Genomic DNA, 23,093 nt, shown 5'->3' on the forward strand with positions numbered 1-23,093 from the left:
TTGAACTCAGTCTATTTATTTTTTATTACATTTTGTAAAAGAAAAAGCAATTTCAAAAATATTTGTAATTTAAAACGGTAATTAATCAAAATTATATTAATAGAATATTAAAAAATACCCTATAATAATTTAAAAAGCACAATATGTAAATTGAGAAATATATGCATAGATTAGGTACAACATAGATCCATCATCGAATGCATTGCCGTGTCACATGCGACGTTACCCACTGATCTTTATAGTCTATATATAGATCAGTGACGTTTCACAACTGACTCTAGATTATAAGATAGATTTAGTCTCTAGTACGGGCCATGTTGAGCGAAAAACAATAAAGGTACGAGAATCCGATTTTGTACTAGATAGACAGAGATGCATAAATACTGCGTACTCTTTCTATCAAATGCAAAATCAGATTTTCGCGGTTTTATTGTTTCTCGTTTAACATGGCTAGTATTGGAATCGGCTGTAGCTATACTTGAAACAAAATGGCATGAAAAAATAAAAACTGAAAAAGATTTGTCATTGCATTGATAATGTAGTTTATCTCCTTACCCAGGTATTTCCTTTATATATGTTTATGAACAATTCCTACAAACACGACATTGAATATTTATTATTTAAATATCGTGTATCATGTTTTATCTATAAAAATTTCCACCATTAAGGCTTTGATCAAGTTTACAATTTATATCTGTGTCATTTGTCTTCTGATACTAATAAAAAATATCTAATTTATTGTATAATTCTTGGTATAACAAATAAAAATTTTGATACTTTCTCTAATACAAATGATTGAGTTAGTAAAATTTATCAAGGTAGAAACGATTTTCGTCTTCATTGTGTATATATTATCGGATTTTCAACGCAACGCGTTTGACATTGATTACATTTAAATACATTCGATTATTGCATAACGATTAACAACACGTGCGGTATACTTTCCTTTGCATTAAACATTACTGTTAGTGATGGAATCTAGAATTACTCGAAATGTTTCGAGTGAACAATGGAAAACATCGAGAGATCAATTAGTCGAAACAATTAGAACGTTATGTAGTTCTTAAGAAATCAAGCACTTACGAGTAGGCTTTCTTGGCTCCCTTCGTACGAGAAATATAGGAAATTTAGCTTATTATCATTTTCAAAAAGAAATAAATTTTTCATAACAATTTTTATTCCAAAAGTACATTTATCATATTCGTTGAACTTTGAAAATGTTACTTGATTTAAGAAGATAGAATTATTCGAAGTTTTCCAAAGATTGATTCACTTCGAAGACTGAAATATCGAGTATCCATCATTGACCATTTTCTCGATCGAGTTTCGTGTAGTTCAATCCTGTCCATGGGTGGAGTCCTTTACGAGATGTTATCTTTGTTTACGCGTCGTATCGTTACTGTGCTTAATTAGGCACGTATACATAACACAGCATATTGACTTATGTGATGTTCATATTGGTAACTGATCTGAGAAAGATACGATTGCTCTTAAGAATATGTTTCGGACAGGATTGATTTAACCATAAGCAGGGCACGATAAAGTACATAATGTACACATAAATAATTACATAGATACAATTAGGCATAGTTTGGTTTTATATACAAGATACAAGTAACGCATAGTAATCGTTCGATTCGCCACGATGAGATGCTATGTCGGGGAGCAGATCCGTCGTCTCATACTTCTTTTCTGCGTTTACTAGTATTTCGTTTCGATACCGGCCGTAGACACGCCTGCGTGACATATTCTTGCGGTACTAATATTTCTTCCTTCTCACGATAATCGAAACAATAATATCACTTAAATTTTGTTATCGATAAGATTTGATTTCGCATTTTCCAATCCATTCGCCTACCTACACTTGTACACGAAAATATTATGACATTCAACTAACGGAATACGTATGTGAAACTGATATTTGATATAATACAAACAATACAAGGAATGGGTCCTAAGATCAGATAAACGAAATTAGAAAATAATTCAACGATATATCAAGTTCAAATACTTTTGTAAGCTACTTTTGGTACATGTTTACAATAAATGAATGTTATAAGTATAAGCATTCGAATACTTTCGTGTATGGATGTGTATCTGGCTTATTTATTATTTATTTGTCGAACGTTTTCAAGGGTAACTTGAAAATCTATATTTTTATTTACAGATTCGTATACTACGCAAAAAAGAACAAACTTTTGTATGGAAGATTTTTTACTTATAAAACTTCTACCCTTTTGAAGTATCAATGTGGTAAATTTGCACTATTCCTTTTTAGAAAAATTTCTCTGCTACAGCTATCACGTTTCGAGTAATTACTGCAAGAGGCAGAAGGAATAACAGCGAATGAATTCGATGAACATGTTGAGGTATCGATAATAAAAATTATTTTGGTATTAACGTTTGTTATATTCTGCTCGATTAACGCAACTCGTCGTCCCTGATATGAGAACTGCATAACATTCGTGCTACCGATTTGGCTTAACTATTGCACAGAGTGTACATTTCTGTATAAATTATTTAAACTATTGTTAATCACTGATATTTTAATTGTCAGAAAAAAAATTTATGATTAAAAAAAGTCGCATGACTAAATTTAAGTCCATAGAACTGTTTATGTTTTTACTGTGTTCGATCAAATTTGAGCCAATTCGTTGACCTGTATGTTGCACAATCCCCTTGTAAGATCTTTTATTTTTGTCTCTAAACACATGGTATTTAATTACATCCAAAAATTTGTCATGTTTTGGAAGATACACTCGTGATTTTGTGCGATCCATGATAGACGTAACTAAACTGCAACGTTTAAACACACAATTGCATACTTCCGTTAACGCGTCTGTAAGAATCTGGACAACGAAGTCGTCATTTCTCTAATCAAAACAGTACACACATACGCGTATATGTTTACCATGCTTACATAAAACATTGCACTAAAATTCCAAGAGGGAATAACGATAATAAATTAAGCTAAATGAACTTGATATCATCTACAAATCTCTATCGCTTTACAAATGGAGACATCTTAATTCGAAACCGAAAATAACAAAGAAATTACATTTCACGTTTGGACGACTACAGATTAAATTCAATCCTTCACTTTTCGGATTCTAAACAATGAAATAAATATTATTACATAATTGTTTTCGCGTGGCATATTTATAAAAACCATTAGGTAACTACAGAGCGTATTGAAATCTCGGACAACTGTCACAAAAGTTACACACTTTCGATTCTTTCACTAAAGAATTTAACCATTCATCTTCACTGTTATTTCGTTTTTAGCCATAAACAGGGATTGAAAACTGTTGCAATTTCGATTTCTGTTTCGCAAACAGTTAAGAAGAACCGAAATAATCTTATAACTGTTACTGAAATAGCGGTTCTGATGTAATAGTAATGAAACTAAGCCTGCAAGATAATTATTATTTTCAATAAGATAATAATCCAAAAAATACTATTCGCAATCATTTATCATATTCCCCATTCTTTATCTACACTTCAGAGTGAAAAGTATGCAAAATCGATTAAAGCATCAAGGTAGATCGACGAAATATTAAATAATAAAACTATTGTAATAAACGTTTTTTTTTTATTTTTTTTTTTTTTTTTTTTGATAATCATCCAAATGCAAACTCATCGAAGGATATAAAATCCGCGCAACGGCACAAGATGTTGAAAGAGTCACCCAAGAACTTAGTTTTTGTTCTATTTATATTAATATTAATATATTTTTGCTATTAATTACTCAATCTTGTTAAAATTTAGTATATATAATCTTTATATGTGTGTTCATTTATATTAAAAAAATTTATTGCAAAATCTTACACGCCTGGTTTGATTTCAACAAATTTCTTTTATAAATGATGAGAATACAAATATTTATAAAACACTTCAACCGAAACTGATATTACATTAGAACCGTTTTCCCAATATAGTTATGGTATTATATAAAATATATAACAGTTATTTTCAAAACTTTTTCAATCCCCAGTCATAAATACTAAACATGTGCGATCGAGTGGTGATTATGAACGGATCTCGATACACAGTTCTTTTTATAGAGAGTGTCTTATAAGACACGGGAATATTTAACTTGCTAAATGGTAAAAATCACGTGACAGATAAACACGTGTAAAATTCGTAAAACAGGAATTCATTTGAAGCGTTTAACTATACATAAACAGATTAAACATAAGACAATTCGTATAAATTGTTACACTGACCTATGGGTTCGCCACTGTATTATGTATGTACAAATCCTTGGGCGACAATTCATATTTTTTTTTTCCTCTTTTTTTGGTATGTATATATACACATGTATGTACTTTCAACGCGAGATTCCGTAAGGTAACCTTTCAACTATTACATTGGGGTTTTAGGAATAATGAAAACGTGGCTTAAATAGCACACGCGGTAGCGTAACATTGCATAAATGTACAGTACGGCATACAAATCCTTTTCTGTAGAAACATTTTCATTACAAAATTCCATTTTATATATTTAACTGCGACCTAGACTCGCAAAATTTGAATGAAATCAGATTAGATAGCTACGTAGTTAATAATCAAATGATAGTGCAATTAAATTACTGAGTAAAAAGAATATTTCTTTCTTAATGCGTTACGGCATTCAACTATCTCTGGATGCTACAGCAACGCAAACAATCGAGCGTGTCCGTGCACAACCAAGAAACGAAAAAATTTCAATTACGTAAATGGAAAGAAAAAAGATAAGATAGATTGAAAAGGAACAAATTTTCGTACCATACTCGACGATAATCGCTATGCCATATCCTGCGTCGTAGAACGATGAAATTCATCACTCAAACATATTCCGTACGATACGGTATCCGATTATTTAGCACTAGCACTATGAAGTACCAATAAACGCACCAACATTCACGACGGCACTTTCGGTTATTTTTTTTTGCCTACGATGATTCCACGTTTTTGCCTATACTGATCCCACTTGCTGTACTGTTCAGTTTTATCATTGTTTGCCCAGTACTGGAATAGGAGAGGTCATCTGCGGTTTAGACGTTGAATCGTGTTTCAGATCCATCGGCAAGCATTAACGTAACCGTTCGATTGTTTATCCATATCAATCGAGCTAATCGCATTGGGTTTAATCGCGCCACGTCGTTAATCGGCGCGGTACTGTACGACTTAACGCAACGCGTTTGCGAATTACCTAGGCCGAACATACCGCTATTTGTTTGCTGAAAATGTTTGAAGTTCCCAATTAATATTATCGAAATAGTCAAACTGCAAATTTCACCGGTTAGTGAAGCTTTCTACAGCGATAGAATGGTTATGTGAAAATACAGTAGACTCCTAGTTATTCGGTCCTGTTTGATAATTTCGGATTAATTGGTCATTCGTTTATCTGACCGGAGGCCCAGTCCCATAGAGGCCGGTTAAGAGGGAGTCTACTGTACAGTTAATAATTTAGAAGATGCTTGAGACATTATGCAATATTTAAAAAAACATGTTGATATCTATAAAGGTTTCAGCGTTAACGAGGTAAAAAATTTCGTACCTGCCAAAAACACAATTTGTTTTCCGCACAAGAATAACTAACCAGGAACTTGCCCTCGGGTGAAAATGCTAACGCGGTCACAGGTGCTGTATGCGCAGGTACTGTCTGGCATTTAACGTTTCCTCGCAATTCATAAAGAGCGAGTTGACCGCTACGACTACCTACTGCTATCCTGCGCGTTGCTGGACAATGGCTTACCTGAAGAAATTATCTATTTATTACGAGCTAATACTTAACACTAACGACACTTTTACTTGCTCGTTTAGGGACGGATACCCCCTGTATACATATAGCTAAACCTTTCTCATTAATATACAAGAGCAAGTAAAAATACCTTCTTCGTCTACTGAAGAACAACCAACCATATTAGATACTAATTTTGATTAACTACTAGTATACATTGACTTACTTGATTAAATCTGCATACTGCTGGAAATACATCGTTCAATGATTTAGTTTTAAGATGACCCGGGTCCAGACAATGTAAAATAATATCCATGACCTGTAAATGCTTATTACATTATACGTGCAAAAGTGTTTCAGATTTTCCCAGATCTCTATAAATACTGTTATTTTTACCTCGACTAAAAGATCGTTCATTTCACTCTGCATTTTATCAATTAATTGTTCAACGATTCTGAGTATTTCTGGTTTTGCCCTAGCTAGAACACTTGCACCTATGTTTACATTTAGTGTTTGCGCGTTTTGTTGCAGTGTATTAAATCTGGCCACCTCTCGTGCCATTGTAGTAATGAATGCCGCGGGTCTGACAGTTGCTATCAAAGTTAATGCATGACGAGCTGTACGACATGTGTCGGCTTGAGGTGTAAGTGGAAGGCCGTACGTCATGCTTGGTACTAATTTATCAGCATCACAACACATTTCCAGTAGTCTCAATAATACCTACATTATAATATCACGAAATTAATAAATATTTTCTTTTAAACTATATATATGTGGCCTCAGAGAAGAAGAGATAATTAAAAGTAATGGAGGTACCGCTTTATAATAGAATTACTGAGATACTCTGCGTATCAGTCCAATATAACTTAGATAAGAGATCAATAATTTATATGGTGCAAGAAAATACCGCAAAGGGTAATGAAGATCAGTTCATTAAGATAGTAATTTTCTCTTACTTTTGATACGTCGAGATAGGGTTCCCAGACGGTGAAACCTCTACCAATGAGATCAATTGCCGCTCTTCGTAATGCTGTGTGCAAAGGCAATTTTGGAGAGTGTGGCGCATGTAGTAGATGCGTAAGCGCCATACTAGTATGCCTGGCAACATTATTATTTCCTATTCCAAAACCTTCTACAATCGAACTCTTTCGTCTCTGTTCATTATCCCTTTTCTGATTCATTGTAGTAACGTCTTGCCCAAATTCGGCTCCTATCACGCCTAATAATACGACTGCTGTCGTTTGTTTCTGTTTCAATTCCGCTACGCTCGATGGTTTCCTGGCTACATTTATTTTTGTCGATAGAAATTATGTACAATTTCTTTTTATCCTAAAATTATTAGGTGTGCAAATTAATTCAGACGCTTTTTTCATGAAATTCAAAGTTTATGAATATAATATTATAATTTTCACATCGAAAGACATCTTTTTGCTGCTATTACGAAAAATCATGTCGCGTTATCGATTCTTTTAATATTTCTTAGAGTCTACTGTTGCTATTTCCAAATCACCATAAAAGCAACGAATTAATTTCCACACCTAATATACATATACGAGTATAATTGTATACATAAATTACCTTCCACTAATTCCTCCTCTTCATCTTCTTCTTCCGGATGTGATTCGGTTGGTGGAATTGGACTATTGGACGCCGGAGGACTTTGGTTTTGTACTTGTGGTGCAATAGGCTCTTGAACGCTGTACATCGGTAGATATTGCGACCAACTATCTACTAATGCTTTCCTTCCTTTTGGACCCATTCTACCCAATTCAGCGAGTAGTAAAGCTTGCGCCGCTTCGCGGATCTAAAAGTTACCAAACAATAGTGTTTACCCCCCGTGTCCGTATGTGTCTTTAACCACGTTTATGCATGTTTGCATGCTATTGCTAACCTCAAGACATTGATGTTGCCACCGCCGTGCCATCATTTCGACTAAAGGTCGTTTGAATGTTTTTGCACCACCTTGTACAGCTACTTTATCAGGTAGAAGCACACAATGCAATGTTGCTAGGAGGGACCAACCTTGTTTAATCTGTGCCTGCTGTACTGTATAAATTTCTTCGTTTTCTTCTTCCGCTTTGTTCCAATTAACCGCCGATCTGTTACCCGGCCTGCATAAAATATATTAATAAGATCTATCCTACGTCCTAACTTTTTCTACAAGATAGCTGGCTGACCTATGCAGTTTTCGATTTCGTTCTTGTTCAGGTACAAATGTTGCATTGTTCATTGACATTAACGTATTCGCCAAAGCGACTACTGCCAATAAATGATTACTGGTTAATGTGGTAGACAACTCCCAATGTGCTCTTGCCGTGAACGCTCTGGTGAGCCTTTCTTGCCTAACTAATTCGACTGGCAAACGTTGTTCCAATTGTGTTATAGGTTCGCCGGCTGGTTCCAATTGCGTTTGCCAAGTTGGTAATAACAATGACATATAACCTATAGTAAATAATGTTGATTTAACAATACTGATACAATGAACAGTAGAATTGAACTTCCGATATTTTCTATTTATACCTCCTTTCGACAATACTCCAAAAGAAACGGGAACCATGGGCCTTAATAAACCAAGTTTTCCTTCGCAAACACGATCTAAATCTGGATCCATGCCCCAGGCATGCAATAGACTCAATATAAGCTGAGCAACTTCCATAGTTGCATTCGGTTCGTTAAAAGTTCCGTTCCGTTTTAAATTGTTTTTTGCAGCATCGCTGTTATTCCAGTGGTCCCCTGTGAAGGGTTAAAACTTCTTGAGTAACTATAACTAGGAGAATTTTTAATTTACACAAATGTGCGTCGGAGAAATGAAAGTATAACATCAATGTTTGAAATGTTTCATATTTGTACAAGAATTTTCTAAAATAAAAATATGAAAAATGTTTCAATAATCAGATGCTAATACATTTCTTAAATATTCATTGTGTAAGATATGTGGAAAGTCTTACGATAACATACACAGATAAGAAGTCTATAAATAAGAACATGAATATATAAAACAAAAACCTGAAATTTATAAAATATATCTACTTAACATACGAAATAAACGAAAGAAATTAATTAGGAGCAACACGAATGATTCCCTAAAATATGATTTACATTTCCTATACTAAAATTTTTCGTTTATCACTCGCTTTTGTACATAAAAGTACCACATTATATAGCGTATTTATAGAATAATAGTCTGAAATAAATTTGTATAAAAATTAACGACTGTTCAAATTGTAAATCGACGTGTAAGTGCATCAAAAGAAAAGTTAGCGATCACACTTGTATCGTAAAAATTGAAATAAAGAATAAATGCATTTTATATACAAAATGAAGAAACTGAGAAGCCGAACGACAAATCTGAACTAACAAAAGAAAAAAAAACCATGCGATGTGATTATAGCAACAGAAAATACAATGACTCAGCCATCTTCCTTAAATCGTGGCTAACCTTTACCGTCGAGAGTCGACGGCTTGAGGCCAACGCTTTCCACCTTGGCCTGAATTTTAGTGTGTACGTTCTCTGCTCCCTCCTTCATTTTAGCCAATATACCTACAGAAAGAAATCTGCTTTAGACGATGTCAATAAACGAATACGTTCTCAACACGAGTCTTCTAACTAACGACTACAGCTGAAGTATGGATTACAGGCACTATGAAATCTGTGATGAGTATTATATGAAATAAACATTCCAAGAAAGAGCGTATTTGAGTTATATCCGTGAAACAATGTATCCAGTATAACAGAAATGTCATCAAGCGTTAGGAGAATTAAGAATACAAAACACCGATTCACTATACCAAGCTTCTCTCTCAAACGTGTTTAACGAATGAACATGAATGAAGTAAATTTCGATTGATCAATAAGTGTATAGGAATACTAATTAAACCGAATTAACACTGCCTAAAACTTTCCGAACGCTCAGAATATACTTCGAGCTGTACATTGTATCTCACAAATATACATAAAACCACCTACGTTTGTGCACATGCAATCACACGAGAAGAATTTTATGTGTGCATTGATTGGATAATGAATAGCTTGTGCAATAAGTAATATATAAAGAAAATCTAATGATCTTGCATGAGATCCTTATTAAACCTTCTCTCTACAAGGTATATAAAAAAATAAACAAATAAATAACCAGACACAAACTACAATTTGTAAAATGAAGCAATAACAGAGAACGATACCGTGACGATCCTTTTCCTTTAAAATTCGTTCAACGTCGCCTGCCTTATCCTTGACGCGACCGAAAAAGTCTATAAAGTGGCATGTTAGTATATATTTTCTTTTTTAACTAATTCGAATCATATTAAAATGTTCAAAAGCAATATTTTTATTTATATTACGGGAAAAAAAAAATTGGTCTTAACCTGCAATTTTTTTATGTGCATCTGGACTAGCAGACTGCGTCAGTGCTGCAACTTTTTGATACTCCGAAGCTGAAATCAGCCCTTGTGCTTCCAAAGAACCTGGTGACATAGCTCCATACTCGTCGCTAAGTAATTGTACTATATAATAGAAAAAAGAGAAACACCTCTATCAATTTGTTATTACATACGTTGTAAACAAAACAGAAGTAACAAGTACCTATTAATGCTTCTATGTCAAAAAATAAAATATGACTTTCTGGGTCTTTAGGATTACTTCTGAAGCCTTGAATCAATAAAGGGGCGCCCTTCGCTTTTATTTGACTTCCGTGATCTGGTCCCTGTCCACCATGAAGTTGTTGCAGCTGATGCAACCCTCTTTGCGTTGCGTGTCTTATAGCAGAGAGATTTCTATGCCTTAAACCTCTGAAGAAATAAAATACAACAAATATGATAAAGAAGAATTGCTTTTCAGGAACCTTTCCCTAAAATTCACACAAGTTTCTCACCATCCATGTTGCAAGATTTCATTTACCTAAAGAAATGTACAGCAGGATTGGCTAAGCCTAGTTCGCCACCAGCGACCGATCCTCCAGCTGCAGCTATAGTGTTTTCGTCACACGCGTAAAGTACCTCCTCTGCAATAATACCTGTAATTATTTTAATCAAGTTTAATATAAAACATGCTGTTTTTAGTCTTTGCCTGGGACACCTTGCATAATAGACTTTAAACCATTTTATATAAAAAAATATGAAAACTGAAAAATTATGCATACCATGTAACACACGATCTAGATGACCAGTTTCCATTTGCCATACGTACACAGCTCCATCCGAACATCCAACTATCATAAAATCATCTAACGGCCTCCACTTTATCGTGACAACTGGAAACAGGTGTCGCGACGCAAGAACAACACACTTCCTTTCTGTTAGCGACAATAAAGTAACACTATGATCTGATGCGACACTGCAAACACACTTTTGTATTCTAGGCTGAAAAAAGATTAGATTACAAATGCATGGATAATAAGAAAGTATAAAATTATGAAAAATATATTATGAAATAACTGTTACAAAATTGTATTAAATGGTAATGTATTAGATTGTATGGAAAATTTGTTTCAAATCTTTTATATGAATGAGACACTTCAGAATTGTTTCGTCAACCAGCTGAGATCAGCCGGGACGAGTGAAACGAACTTTCCAAACAATCTAACACACGGAAAGAAACTATCTTTTCATTGAAACTTGAAGTAGTATAACAGTTATTTCGCAAAACATTCTGTTCGCTATAGACGATTAAAAAAATGTAGCGTACACTGCAATTATCAGGTGGCACCATCAATTGTGTAATTTCACCAGCATGGACACAGAATCTATGAATTAGTGTACCGGCATAAAGATCCCACAAACATACAGCAAAATCAACAGAACCAGAAACGAGATGTACTCGGTCATATCGCGGTGCCGCTCCGTGTGGATACAACAGGCAATTCACTCGGCCAGAGTGACCCAAAAGTACTTGATGCGGAGGCCAATCTATGGGACCACGTAATAAAATAGAGAGAAAAATGTATAGTGTAAATTTGTTATTTTGTTAGAACTAAAGAAAAGGTTTATACTAGCAAATCAAAACATCATTATATTTGATAGTAAAGTTCCGAAGTATAAATTTATTGTACCATCGTATTGTTGGTGATGGCCATGAAGTAACTGAAGCATGACTGTTTGCGTTGCAGGAACAATAATAATACTGCCGTCTTCACGACCAACAACTAGGCGACTTTGTTGTGGTAAATAAATACTAGCTGTTAACTTTATACCATGTCCGTCCCCACTGTCCAACTGATCTAATATTCCAACCGGCGGTGGTTTCATTTGTGCCCAAGCAGCCATAAGACTTACTTTTACTGCCGGCGACAATGAAACAGGCATTGAGTGCTCATTCTGACAAATTTGAGACAATTGTTGAGTAGTTACTTCTGGTACTGTCCAAAGAACAACAACACCTTCGCTATCACCGCGTAATAAATATTTTAGCGTTTCATTTTGTCGTTGAACTGTAACTAATCGCATTGCTGGAGGACACGACAGAGGCTACAATAAAAAGTAAAGTAGTACTTGATAATTTCAATTTGTACAATGCATTTAAAACTAGTTTTATTAATTAGGAACTTTAAAATTACCTTGTCTCCAGGTTGCGTTAAAGTGCAGTATAAGTAAGGTTGATCGTATTCAGCACCCGCGGTATGAAAACTTTTATTGTCTGCTACACTACTATATGATTAAAACAAACATATACAAGAATATGTTAGTATTTTCAATTTCTTGCCCTATCATAACACCATTTATGGACATTAATCCACGACAGATTCTAATATAATATAAATGTTTTATAATATAGTCCATAAACAGTATATAATTATCATATTTGGTGGAGGCTCACATGTATTTATTAATTTTAACAGCTTAATTGATTATTTATTTAATAAGATATGTATAACTAAGCAGTAAAGCATTGCACAATTTGTTTAAATCAATCTGTATAATCATATATCTTTTACAGTAATTTGTTATAGTATAGTAAATTTGTTAAGTTAGATGTAAATCTAATACAAAATCTTTAATTATAAAGATTTACTTGCATGATGAGTGCAAACAACAAAATTTAGCATGAGTAACTAAAACTACTTAAGCTGGCATAACACTACTATTTTTTATTTAAATAATTATTTTCACCATTCACCTAATCCAGAAACTATTGATACATGTAAAGCAAAAGAAATGCATATTGCCCTTATTTGTAATGTCCTCATTCAATAGGTTTTTATATGATACTTTTCAATAATTATGTTATATAGAAAATAAAATATGATGTATGTACTGATAAGTAGACAGTACACGAAAATTGAATAAATCGTTGTTCTTTGAAATATCTATTACTACTAGAGAAGTACAATTTTGGTCAGAAACATAAAATTTGGAGTAGAATATTTCCTTTTTATTAAATCTTTGTTTTGTGTTTCATATTCTAGTCTAGAAATTTTTCAATTATAGTGTAATTCTTGATAATAAACTACATTATTCATGCCTATTTGCCAGAAACTGAATACAGTGAAATTCTTATACTGTTCTGTTTGTGTTAATTAATTTGTGATTTATAAACGGTCTGGGAATCATTTAGAAAATGTATAGGAGATAACGTACAAAATGACCAATCACTAAGGAGTTACTGTATTTTTAAAGTACATTTCACTGTATTTACCTTTCATTTACACACATATAAAAATATGTAAAAGGGCACCTGATTTATGACATTCAGTAGGAAGAGGAACAATTGATGATGAAAACTAAATCAGTAGAAGAGCAATATGATTAACAAAACGAATATATGAGAAAACGCAGGTAAAGAGATAGAGAAATTACAGTGGAGAACACAAGAAAAAGAGTGTGTAATAAAGATAATGCAGTGTTACCTGCTGAGAGCCTTGCCCTTCAGCTTGCTAGAAGAACACCAGATCCACCGTAGAATGAAGTAGATGTGTATTATATGAAAAAGACACATCACCGTAAAAACAAGTTGCAGTGTTAATTATATGTTAATTGTTCTCCAATATAAGAATTTTCACACTTTTAATAACAATTTTACTTAGGTCATAGATACACTGCTTTTGGTGTTCTCTTCTCATTTATTAAGAAAACTCATTAAATTCGATCTCATTAATGGAATAATTAAAACAATTAAACATGAACTTTGTTTATCGACAACATAATAAATGTATGTTAAAATTCCACGTATTCATACTAGAAGTATAAAATTGTTAGAAACAAAACGTACTAAATATTTTACAAAAATCAATATTATAACAATTCATAAAGTGTATACTATGAATATAGTAAATAATATATATTTCTTTATAAATATTAAAACTTTGTTAATATAGTTTCTGTGTAAAATAGGTAGATTAAAATTTCTATTTTCAACATAATGATCGAATATGAATGTTCATGGAAAATGGAGTAAAGAAATATAAGGAGAACAAATATTAAATGTGTGCATTGCCAGCAAGTGCCTCTACAGAATAGCATTCAGACTTAAAAATTAAAGCCTTTGCTTAATTTAAAGATTGGTGCTTCTGACTGATATGATTTTTCCTATGTATGTATTTAAATAAAATGTATCGAAAAAGAACATTAAACAACTGCAATTGCATTTGTAAAAGTATAATAATTACATTAGGTGTATTTTATATTACATTTCAGGTCAAATACGCTTGTAATGATATCTTGTTTTTAATTTGAAGTTATTTAGCAAATGCTATAAGATATTTAACTATTACAAACATATTTCTAGCATGTATTTAAAATGATGTATTATATGTTACTGAAGAAATTGTATGCTACTTTATTAAATTATGTAATTAACAAATTCTTGTTATATTCTTAGTTTTAGATTTGTTAAATTAGCATAACAATTGATTACAACAAATTAGAGCAAACAAATATATATATATATATATATGTATATATATATATATATATATATTAGTATTGTTTGCTATGCCATAAAAGTAAGCAACTCTTAATTAAATATCACAAATCTTTTTCTTATAAAAAACACTGATATGTTAATTATTAGATCTGAAAAAGTTTACAATACTAATTTTCAAAAAACTACCTGTCAAGGTGTACCAGAATTCTATAAGCAACAAATGAATAGTCTATTTAATAAATTGATAGTTCAATAAATTTATAAGTAATATGTATTGGATAATATGATTACTAATGTTTTGTCTTAAAAATATTTGATGTTATGAATTATTTACAAGCTCTTCTACTATATAATGAAATAATAAAATTTGAATATTTCATAAGAATTCTAAAGTGTAAAATATCCATGATTAAAAAAATAGAGTAACAAGAAGGAATAGCGTTTTATTTAAAAACGTACTTAGCTGGTAATTTATAGAGATAACCATGACCTTTGTCATTCCATAAAATGACTCTGTCTGCAGCTAGAAAGTCTCCAGCCATCCAACGTTCCCCGCGCGGTGCAGAAATTGAACACAGGATCGAGAAATCGCCAGCATCGTATATCTGATTTAAACAATGCATTGATAAAAGCAAACTTAAACAACATTAGAAAGATGATAGTAATAAGGAAATTTACCTGCCAATCTTTGGAACACACAATTAATACTGTCCTCAGATTATATGGACAACAAGTCATTGCAAGTGCATTTAGACATCGTATCTGTTTGCTTTCATGTTCATAAAGGGGTTCGCAATGACGATTCTCATATCCGAGAAGAGTCCACACCTTGACCGTGCCGGTTGTTGTTAGTGCCAGTACAACATCGTCTTTAAATGAATGGAAGCGCCTGTTGCGCGTTAACTACATCCAATTAAGTGTCATAGCATTTTAAGCAAAAGAATTTTCAGTAAAAGAGTAAAGTAACGCTTTACAAGAATTATAAATGCACTTGAAATTAAAGTTTTTTTGCAAGTAATACTATCAAATAAATACACTAATACAAAGGGAAAAAAATATTCGAAACAATTATAGCTGTAATTAATAAACCCATGTAACATAGTATTACAATTTCATGCAAAATGAAACCTTTCATATTATAATAATGAAATAATTATATCCACGTGGAGAGCTCGATTCATGCTTACTTGAATCATGCACAAGCTATCTTGAAAGTCTAGTGAATAATTGTTAATATTCCAAATGTAGGCATATTGAATTTTGTACTAAACTTAAAAGATTCCACGTATTAAAAGCTAACATATCTAAGATTTATATTATATGTCTTTACTCAAGCTACAATTATATCTATTATATAAATAAAACTACTTCTAAAATTTAAATTCTAAAAAGGAAAAGAAAATTTCTCATCACAAATATGATATGTAGTTTGATTAAATAACATATAGTTTAAAATGCAACACTGAAAATGAAAATTTTCTACATATTGATTAAAACATAAAACATCGAACACACTGCTATAACAATAAATAAACACAAAATTGAACGATATTTCTTTTGAAATTATAAAAAACACTATCAATTGCATTCATTACATTCAAATATTTAACACATTTTAAACATTCATGAGTTTACAGTAATATGGTATGAATGTGATTAATGAATGTAGGCAAATGCAATGTATGCTTTAATGATGGAGTTTTGTGATATGAAAAGCAAGTGTAGGGAATTAGTATAAAAAGGAGGATTAATTAAAATGTTAACAATGGCTGTTCATTTGATTTGATTTTTTGTTCAAAAAAATATAAACTTAAAAGACCAAGAGGAAGAAGGTATGAAAGAAATCATACAGCCTCGACTACCAGTGAAATAATTCTGATGTACCTTCACATGTCATTCATTAACATGCTGCAACAATGTAACTTTTATTAAGATTTCAATAATGTATAAATTATTATCATTAGAGAGTAAAGTATATTATTATTAGTAGTACTACTACCAAATTACATTATTATCAAAAAATACCTTTACAGAGAGAATTAATTAGATGTAAAATCCCTAATATACCCAAACCACAAAGCTTTTTTAAGTTAATTGCTTAAAAAATGACTAGCAGACAATTCAAAACCCTGAAACAATATAAAATCTATATACATAGACCTTCCTGTTAAATACTTTACCAAAAGGCAAGAAGGAAATCTATAAACGTTATAACTACAAGTACCCCAAGAAAACATACTACATTAATGATTTTAATATTTGAAAGAAGACCTTCTGAGCAACAAGGTTATTTACGAAATATTGGTAAACCAGGAAATACCAAACATATTGTGCGATTAAATGTCAGTTGAAATTTAAATTGAGTAAATTATACTGTGACAAATATTATTTTATTACAGTAGTAAATTTTTGCACAATATAGATTGGTAGAGAAATCAGAGAAAGTGAGAGAAAGAGGGAGAGAGAGAGAGAAAGAGACAGTGGTAGCTTATGGTATAAAGTGTAGGTGTGATGGAGTGTAACTAACTTGTATACACGTAGAACCGACCTTTCCGTTTGGTCGGCCGCAAAACGTGCAAAGCACTGATCCAATCGGGATTCACGCGCGAACTTAAGGTGAACAAAACTTCTAAGCTGAAAGGGTCCATCACTAAAACCTCAGGGTAGTACCTAAAATTATAAAGCAAATATTCTTCTATGTGAAACTATGTATATATTTATTCAAAAAAATATTATGTAATTTTGATATACCCAGAACAAAAAAGTCTAACATCTTCTGCATCAGCTGAGACATAAGGCAACATCTGTGTATGAACACTGCTAAGTTTCACAGCTTCTCTGCATTTTCCATCAACTAAATCCCAAGTGCACATCTCTCCGCTTTCGCTGCTGCTGACAATATAATTCTGTTCCATAATGACGCTTGCTCGACTTAGGCACAGTATTGGAGCAGTATGGCCAACAAGTAAACATCTTGGGGTCATCTTAATATATAATTGACAGATAAATTATTTAAATTTAATATAATTTAAAACATTCCCTACTTTACATTTAATATATTTACATTTAGTGTTTCAGGATCCACTTGCCACAAACATATCTGCCCATCGTAACATCCTGTTACCAAAGTTTTTTGATCTCGAGATAAATAAATACAAGAAATGCAATGAGTTGGAGCTATACGACCCCATAGCACTATGGGTACTACCAGGCTTGTACCTGCTGTCATTTTTAAAATTCAACCTATAATTTATTTTATAAATCTTGTAAATACACATTAATCCTAAAAGATTTATATTAATTCATTTATTCTATATTATTAATAAATGCATCTAATGGCTAATTAATTCAATAAATGCCAAACCATTTAAACATTGTTAATACAAGCAATTATTATATGTATTACAAATACATACAATACTATATATAATATTATTATCACATTTCAATATCTCTTTAACATAAAAACATTTCTATATTTAATTATTGTTCTTATTATATAATGTTCATTTATTCTCATTTTAAAACAACATATTATTACTTTTAGTTTACAATGTGATTGAAATATTTGTTTTCGATTTATCGATTTGTTAACAAATTGTTTGTTTTGACAATACAGCAATACATATACAGGCTAAGCACATGTTTCATTTGTGAAAATATACAGATGAAAATTGCAGCTACAATATACCTTTCTCTTACGACACATAAAATAACAATAATTCAACAAAATATATAATCCAACATAAACAGTTAATTAACAATGCAATAAAATAATCCCGTAATAAATAAATGACAAAACCTTGTTATAGAGTAGTCGAAGAATAATCAGCGTTACATCGATATTAACAGCAGGTATTTTCGTTGATAATAAATCAATTCTTCATCCGTAGTAAAAAGGGCTTGACAAGCATCTACCACAAAGTCCATCGCAACAACGCGATACACTAAGGCTCTCGAAGAAAACCTATTAAAAGCAATTAGAGGCGTCTGCTACATCACATTCACGAGATGTCACTGACAATCTGCAGTATTTTGATTTTATCGCATTTATATGCAATTACTTCAGCAAATCAACGCGTGTCCTATCTAACAAAACAAAGAAATATTTACCGAAAATACAGAATATTAATGACAACGGCCCCAAACGTCGTAACTGGCGATGTATGCCAAAAATCATACAATCCTTACTGCACTCTCACGATCGTGGCCATCTTGATGTTGAGAATAGATGAATACACATACAATCAGCTGTTCCACGTCAAAAGGTTCCTAGATAGTTAAATTCTGTTTAATATGGCACATGGGCAAAAAGTAACAACTGTTACTCTGTAACATGGCTCCCGCTAAGTAACTAGAATCTTAGAATTAGAGATGGCTAAAACTGCTACTTGTGAATCACTCGTGATTTGATCATGTTCGTCCCCAATCACGGTGATTTTTCATTATTAGTGAAAGAGCATAACTATTCTTTGCACACGTCATCAAAATCATCATTGTAAATACAAATACACCCTTAATTTATATATTTTATGCATGGAGAGTTTCTATTCTCGATGACTCATTTAAATTGATCCAATCGAATATTTTCGAAACTGTTGATTATACCAAAAAATGTTTCAAACAAAAGTTGAATAGTTTCAACATGTAGTTCGGTACGTAATCTGAAATAAGATTTTTCTAGATGGACAAATGAAGGTCAACTTAATTTTTTTAATCAACCAATCGATTCAACTTTTTTTAAATTATTTTCTTTTGCGATCACCGATGTTACTATGACACTGTTGTGAATTACATTGACTAAGCTTGATTTTCAGAAGAAAGAATGCGGTTGATGATTCGTATTCTACCAATCGGAAGCCTTTTGTTGCATTTGAGTAATATAGGCAAATCTCTTTATATCAATTATACCTATTTACATATTTTTAAAATATAGGTCAAAAGTTTCTAAATAAATGCGACAAGTGTATGGTAGTTAACTCGTCTATGAGTGATATCTTACGTGTGGCATAAACTGAAAGTTAAAGTTTGACTTTGTAAAATGTACCTTTGGTAGGTAAATCATTTATAAGAATTGTTAAGATTGAATGTACTTGCACTACAGATTATAATAAGTAATAGTTGCTAAGTTGACGTTCGGTAAGATAAATATGCAACCTACTTATTTAAACAAGTTCTAGATTATGTGCGATTTGAGAAAATTTATAAAAAAATTTTTTATGTACGCGCATATAACGTTCGTGAGAAACAAACGTTTCTCGTTATTCACGTGTTAATTTTACTTTTTTTAGCACCTGACTTATATTACTTTGTATTACGCGAGATTACGCGAGAATTTAAACGTCGTGGGTAAAAAATACTATTCATTACAATGAAATGTCATTATGAGGTATTAGGCGTATCAAGAAATGCTTCTGACGATGATTTGAAAAAAGCTTATAGAAAATTAGCACTAAAATGGCATCCTGACAAAAATTTAGACACAGCAGAATTAGCAAAAGAACAATTCCAAATTGTTCAACAAGCTTGGGAAGTGTTAAGTGATCCTCATGAACGTGCTTGGTATGATAATCATTATGAGGCTATCTTAAAAGGTGGCATTGGTGAAGATTACAAAGATGATTCTATCGATCTCTTCCAATATTTCTCAACCACTTGCTTCAAAGGATATGGAGACAATGAAAAAGGATTCTACACTGTTTATCGCACTGTTTTTGAAAAACTGACAGCTGAAGATGCAGAATTTGTAAGAGATGGAAATTCAGATGAAGTTCCAGGATTTGGAGATTCTCAAAGTTCGTACACCGATATTGTACACAATTTTTACGCATATTGGCAAAGTTATAGTACGAAGAGATCGTTTGCATGGTTAGATCCTTATGATGTAAGGAATGCTCCTAATAGAAAAGTTGCACGACTTATTGAAAAGAAAAATAAGATAATTAGGGATAAAGCTAAAAAAGAAAGGAATGAACAAGTAAGAAATTTAGTAGCTTTTGTACGTAAACGCGATAAACGTGTACAAGCTCATGCAATAAAGCTTGCTGAACATGCAAGACATAATTTAAAGAAAGTAGAAGAACGGAAAAAACAACAATTACTAGAAAGACAAAAACAACTAAAAGAACATACAGAATCTGAATGGTTGAGATTTTCAAACATAGAGGCTGAACTTAAAAATATAGAAGCTAATCTTGCTCGTGAATTTGGTGAAAATTTATCTCCAGAAACAGACATAGAAGATGAAAACACTGTAGATGATAATACTCTTTACTGTGTAGCTTGTAATAAAATATTTAAAACACATAAAGCATTTACAAATCATGAAAACTCCAAAAAACATAAAGATAATATTGTTACAATGAAGGCTTCTATGATAAAAGATGATAAAGAATTTGAAAGTTCTCAAGATAGTGATATTAGTTCACAATCAACATCAGAAAGTAACAAAAAATTAGCAACAGATTCACAAATGCCTGACTTTCTATTGAATCCTGTTCAAAACAGTTCATCATATAATGAAGACAATACCAAGGAAGAAACTTCGGACGAAGAGTTAATGTCGGATGACGATGATGATGAGCATTCTGAGAACCCAGCAAAAATTAAACAAAAAAAATATTACGCGGAAAGCACTAACGTTGCTGTAGATTCTCAAATGGATAGTGCTATTTATATCCCACATAAAATAACTGAAAATGACAATGAATGTATAACTTCTGAGGATGAGCTTATTTCTGATCAAGAAGATGAAGAAGTTCCTCAGCCTAAGAAACAGAAGAAAAAACGAAAGAAGAACATTCAGAATTCATTAACAGAGCAGGCTAGTGAGGAAGAAGATACAAGTATTAATGAAGATTTATTTTTATCAAAGAAACAACGTAAAAAACAACAGCAGAAAAGGGCACTATTAAGTAAAGTTATAGAAAATAATCAGGAAGCGTTTAATGACAAAGAAGAGAGTGAAGATCAGACAAATAAACAAAATTTAAAAGAAAATAACGTAATTAATGAAAAATATAAAAGCAAAAAATCTAAAAATGTAAAAAACCTAGGTACACTAACAGAAAAGAACAGTAAAAGTAAAAGCAAAAATATTTGTATTACGTGTAAAGTTGAATTTCCTAGTCAAAATAAATTATTTGAACACTTGAAAAAAACTAACCACTATAAATTCCGCGGAGCACAATGAAAATGAAAAAAAATCAAGAAAGATCAAGCAAATGTAAAGTAAATAATGACAAACAAACTCATTAATCCTTAAAAAACTTACCTATTGTAGTTCCATTTATTTGTTAAAGAAATGTGAAAAATATTCGATCAATAAACGTATCCTACAAATCAATGTGTTTTCTTGTATTATAAATACAAACTTTATGTGTTATATTTTGTCTAAATTAAATATTTAAAATAAGAAATTATTAAATGAATAATGCAGTATTTGTAATGTTGTTAGTATTTAGTAAATAAACAATAGTTGTAGAAAACGTTGTTGTACAAATTTTGATTAAAATTAATTTGTATTTTATACAAAGACCTTTTTTTCCATTATATTAAATTCTAAATATTATTTTGAATTATGTTAGATTTAATACTAAAGCATATAATACATGCAAATTTAATTTGTAATTTTTCAGGTAGAAACCAAAATCAATGTGACAATTAAGCATGAATGCAATTATCCAATGTGCTAGTACTCACAGGTAAGATTTGTACTGTTTTTTCTTTTTATCTTTAAAAGTTTTTTAAACAAATATATGTATCAAAACAAAACTCATTTTAAATTAAATAAAAGATTTCAGTATACATAATTTAAATATGTTGGACTTCAATTTAAGGTCTAAAATTATGGCTGCCAAAAAACTTATTTATCCTGCAGCTGATCGTAACAAGGATCCAATACTCTCGGTTCTTCGAAAATATATTCAACGTGGGTCAAACCAAATATTTTTGGAGATTGCATCTGGTTCTGGACAACATATAGCCCATTTTGCCCCCCATTTTCCAGACATTACATTTTATCCTTCGGAATATGAGCGAAGATTGCTAGAAAGTATCGCTGTGCATGCACATGGTTTAATAAATATAAAACATGCATTGAAAATAGATATTACCACAAATTTTCTTACTTGGGGTAATGGTATTTTTAAAGAATCAAGTATTGATTATATCTACAATGCAAATATGATGCACATTTCACCTTATCAATGTACTATTGGTTTATTTCAAAATGCGGGTAAATTATTAAAGAACAATGGTTACCTGTTTACATATGGACCATATGCTGTAGATGGGAAAATAACGCCAGAAAGTAATATTAATTTTGATAAATCTTTGAAGTTTCAAGATCCAAGTTGGGGTCTTAGAGACATTAAAGATTTAAAAGAATTGGCACAAGAAAATGGTATTCAATTAGTAAACATTGTTGATATGCCTGCTAATAATAAAACTATTATATGGAAAAAAGTGCTAAATCAAGAATAAGACTGTACCAAAATGAACAAAATGCACA

The 23,093-nt window shown here is 31.7% G+C and overlaps 3 protein-coding genes across 16 annotated transcripts; 2 read left to right on the forward strand and 1 right to left on the reverse strand.

The window, feature by feature from the left end:
- Nucleotides 1–828: 828 nt before the first annotated feature.
- On the reverse strand, nt 829–18,828 carry Rbcn-3b (WD repeat-containing protein Rbcn-3B). Of its 10 annotated transcripts, none has more exons than XM_076776875.1 (26): nt 18,695–18,828; nt 18,384–18,548; nt 17,646–17,824; nt 17,333–17,565; nt 17,109–17,251; nt 15,260–15,450; nt 15,041–15,186; nt 13,566–13,592; nt 12,276–12,366; nt 11,772–12,186; nt 11,408–11,628; nt 10,863–11,082; nt 10,622–10,736; nt 10,307–10,512; nt 10,090–10,227; nt 9,907–9,975; nt 9,170–9,265; nt 8,245–8,457; nt 7,902–8,166; nt 7,616–7,835; nt 7,303–7,528; nt 6,681–7,006; nt 6,121–6,444; nt 5,951–6,052; nt 5,542–5,739; nt 829–5,221 (listed from the first exon to the last, which is right to left on the reverse strand). In XM_076776875.1, the coding sequence occupies exons 3-26, from the start codon at nt 17,808–17,810 to the stop codon at nt 5,036–5,038; spliced, it is 4,536 nt and encodes a 1,511-aa protein (XP_076632990.1). In that variant the 5' UTR covers nt 17,811–17,824; nt 18,384–18,548; nt 18,695–18,828; the 3' UTR covers nt 829–5,035. The 10 variants fall into 10 exon arrangements, with proteins under 10 accessions (XP_076632990.1, XP_076632987.1, XP_076632989.1 ...); XM_076776872.1 differs by having other exon boundaries at nt 9,164–9,265; XM_076776874.1 differs by lacking the exon at nt 13,566–13,592 and adding an exon at nt 14,768–14,788 and having other exon boundaries at nt 9,164–9,265.
- Nucleotides 18,829–18,944: 116 nt separating this feature from the next.
- LOC143347595 (methyltransferase-like 26) lies at nt 18,945–23,065 on the forward strand. Of its 4 annotated transcripts, none has more exons than XM_076776905.1 (3): nt 18,945–19,079; nt 22,219–22,284; nt 22,420–23,065. In XM_076776905.1, the coding sequence occupies exons 2-3, from the start codon at nt 22,250–22,252 to the stop codon at nt 23,063–23,065; spliced, it is 681 nt and encodes a 226-aa protein (XP_076633020.1). In that variant the 5' UTR covers nt 18,945–19,079; nt 22,219–22,249. The 4 variants fall into 4 exon arrangements, with proteins under 4 accessions (XP_076633020.1, XP_076633019.1, XP_076633017.1 ...); XM_076776904.1 differs by lacking the exon at nt 18,945–19,079 and adding an exon at nt 19,155–19,236; XM_076776902.1 differs by lacking the exon at nt 18,945–19,079 and adding an exon at nt 19,518–19,633.
- On the forward strand, nt 19,109–22,204 carry LOC143347591 (dnaJ homolog subfamily C member 21). Of its 2 annotated transcripts, XM_076776890.1 has the most exons (3): nt 19,109–19,236; nt 19,518–19,633; nt 19,873–22,203. In XM_076776890.1, exon 3 carries the CDS (start codon nt 19,953–19,955, stop codon nt 21,771–21,773), a length of 1,821 nt encoding a protein of 606 aa, XP_076633005.1. In that variant the 5' UTR covers nt 19,109–19,236; nt 19,518–19,633; nt 19,873–19,952; the 3' UTR covers nt 21,774–22,203. The 2 variants fall into 2 exon arrangements, with proteins under 2 accessions (XP_076633005.1, XP_076633006.1); XM_076776891.1 differs by lacking the exon at nt 19,109–19,236 and having other exon boundaries at nt 19,611–19,720; nt 19,873–22,204.
- Nucleotides 23,066–23,093: the final 28 nt, after the last annotated feature.

This window comes from Colletes latitarsis, chromosome 11 (genome assembly GCF_051014445.1).
Source record: "Colletes latitarsis isolate SP2378_abdomen chromosome 11, iyColLati1, whole genome shotgun sequence".
Lineage (NCBI taxonomy): Eukaryota > Metazoa > Arthropoda > Insecta > Hymenoptera > Colletidae > Colletes > Colletes latitarsis.

Coding starts and splice junctions, on each gene's coding strand:
- LOC143347595 (XM_076776905.1), top strand. CDS start 22,250: ATGAATGCAATTATCCAATGTGCTAGTACTCACAG. Junction 22,285..22,419: donor CAATGTGCTAGTACTCACAG/GTAAGATTTGTA, acceptor CTTCAATTTAAG/GTCTAAAATTATGGCTGCCA.
- Rbcn-3b (XM_076776872.1), bottom strand. CDS start 17,810: ATGACAGCAGGTACAAGCCTGGTAGTACCCATAGTGCTATGGGGTCGT. Junction 13,593..15,040: donor CTCTATAAATTACCAGCTAA/GTACGTTTTTAA, acceptor GTGTTCTTCTAG/CAAGCTGAAGGGCAAGGCTC. Junction 8,458..9,163: donor GTCGACTCTCGACGGTAAAG/GTTAGCCACGAT, acceptor AACCCTTCACAG/GGGACCACTGGAATAACAGC.
- LOC143347591 (XM_076776890.1), top strand. CDS start 19,953: ATGAAATGTCATTATGAGGTATTAGGCGTATCAAGAAATGCTTCTGAC.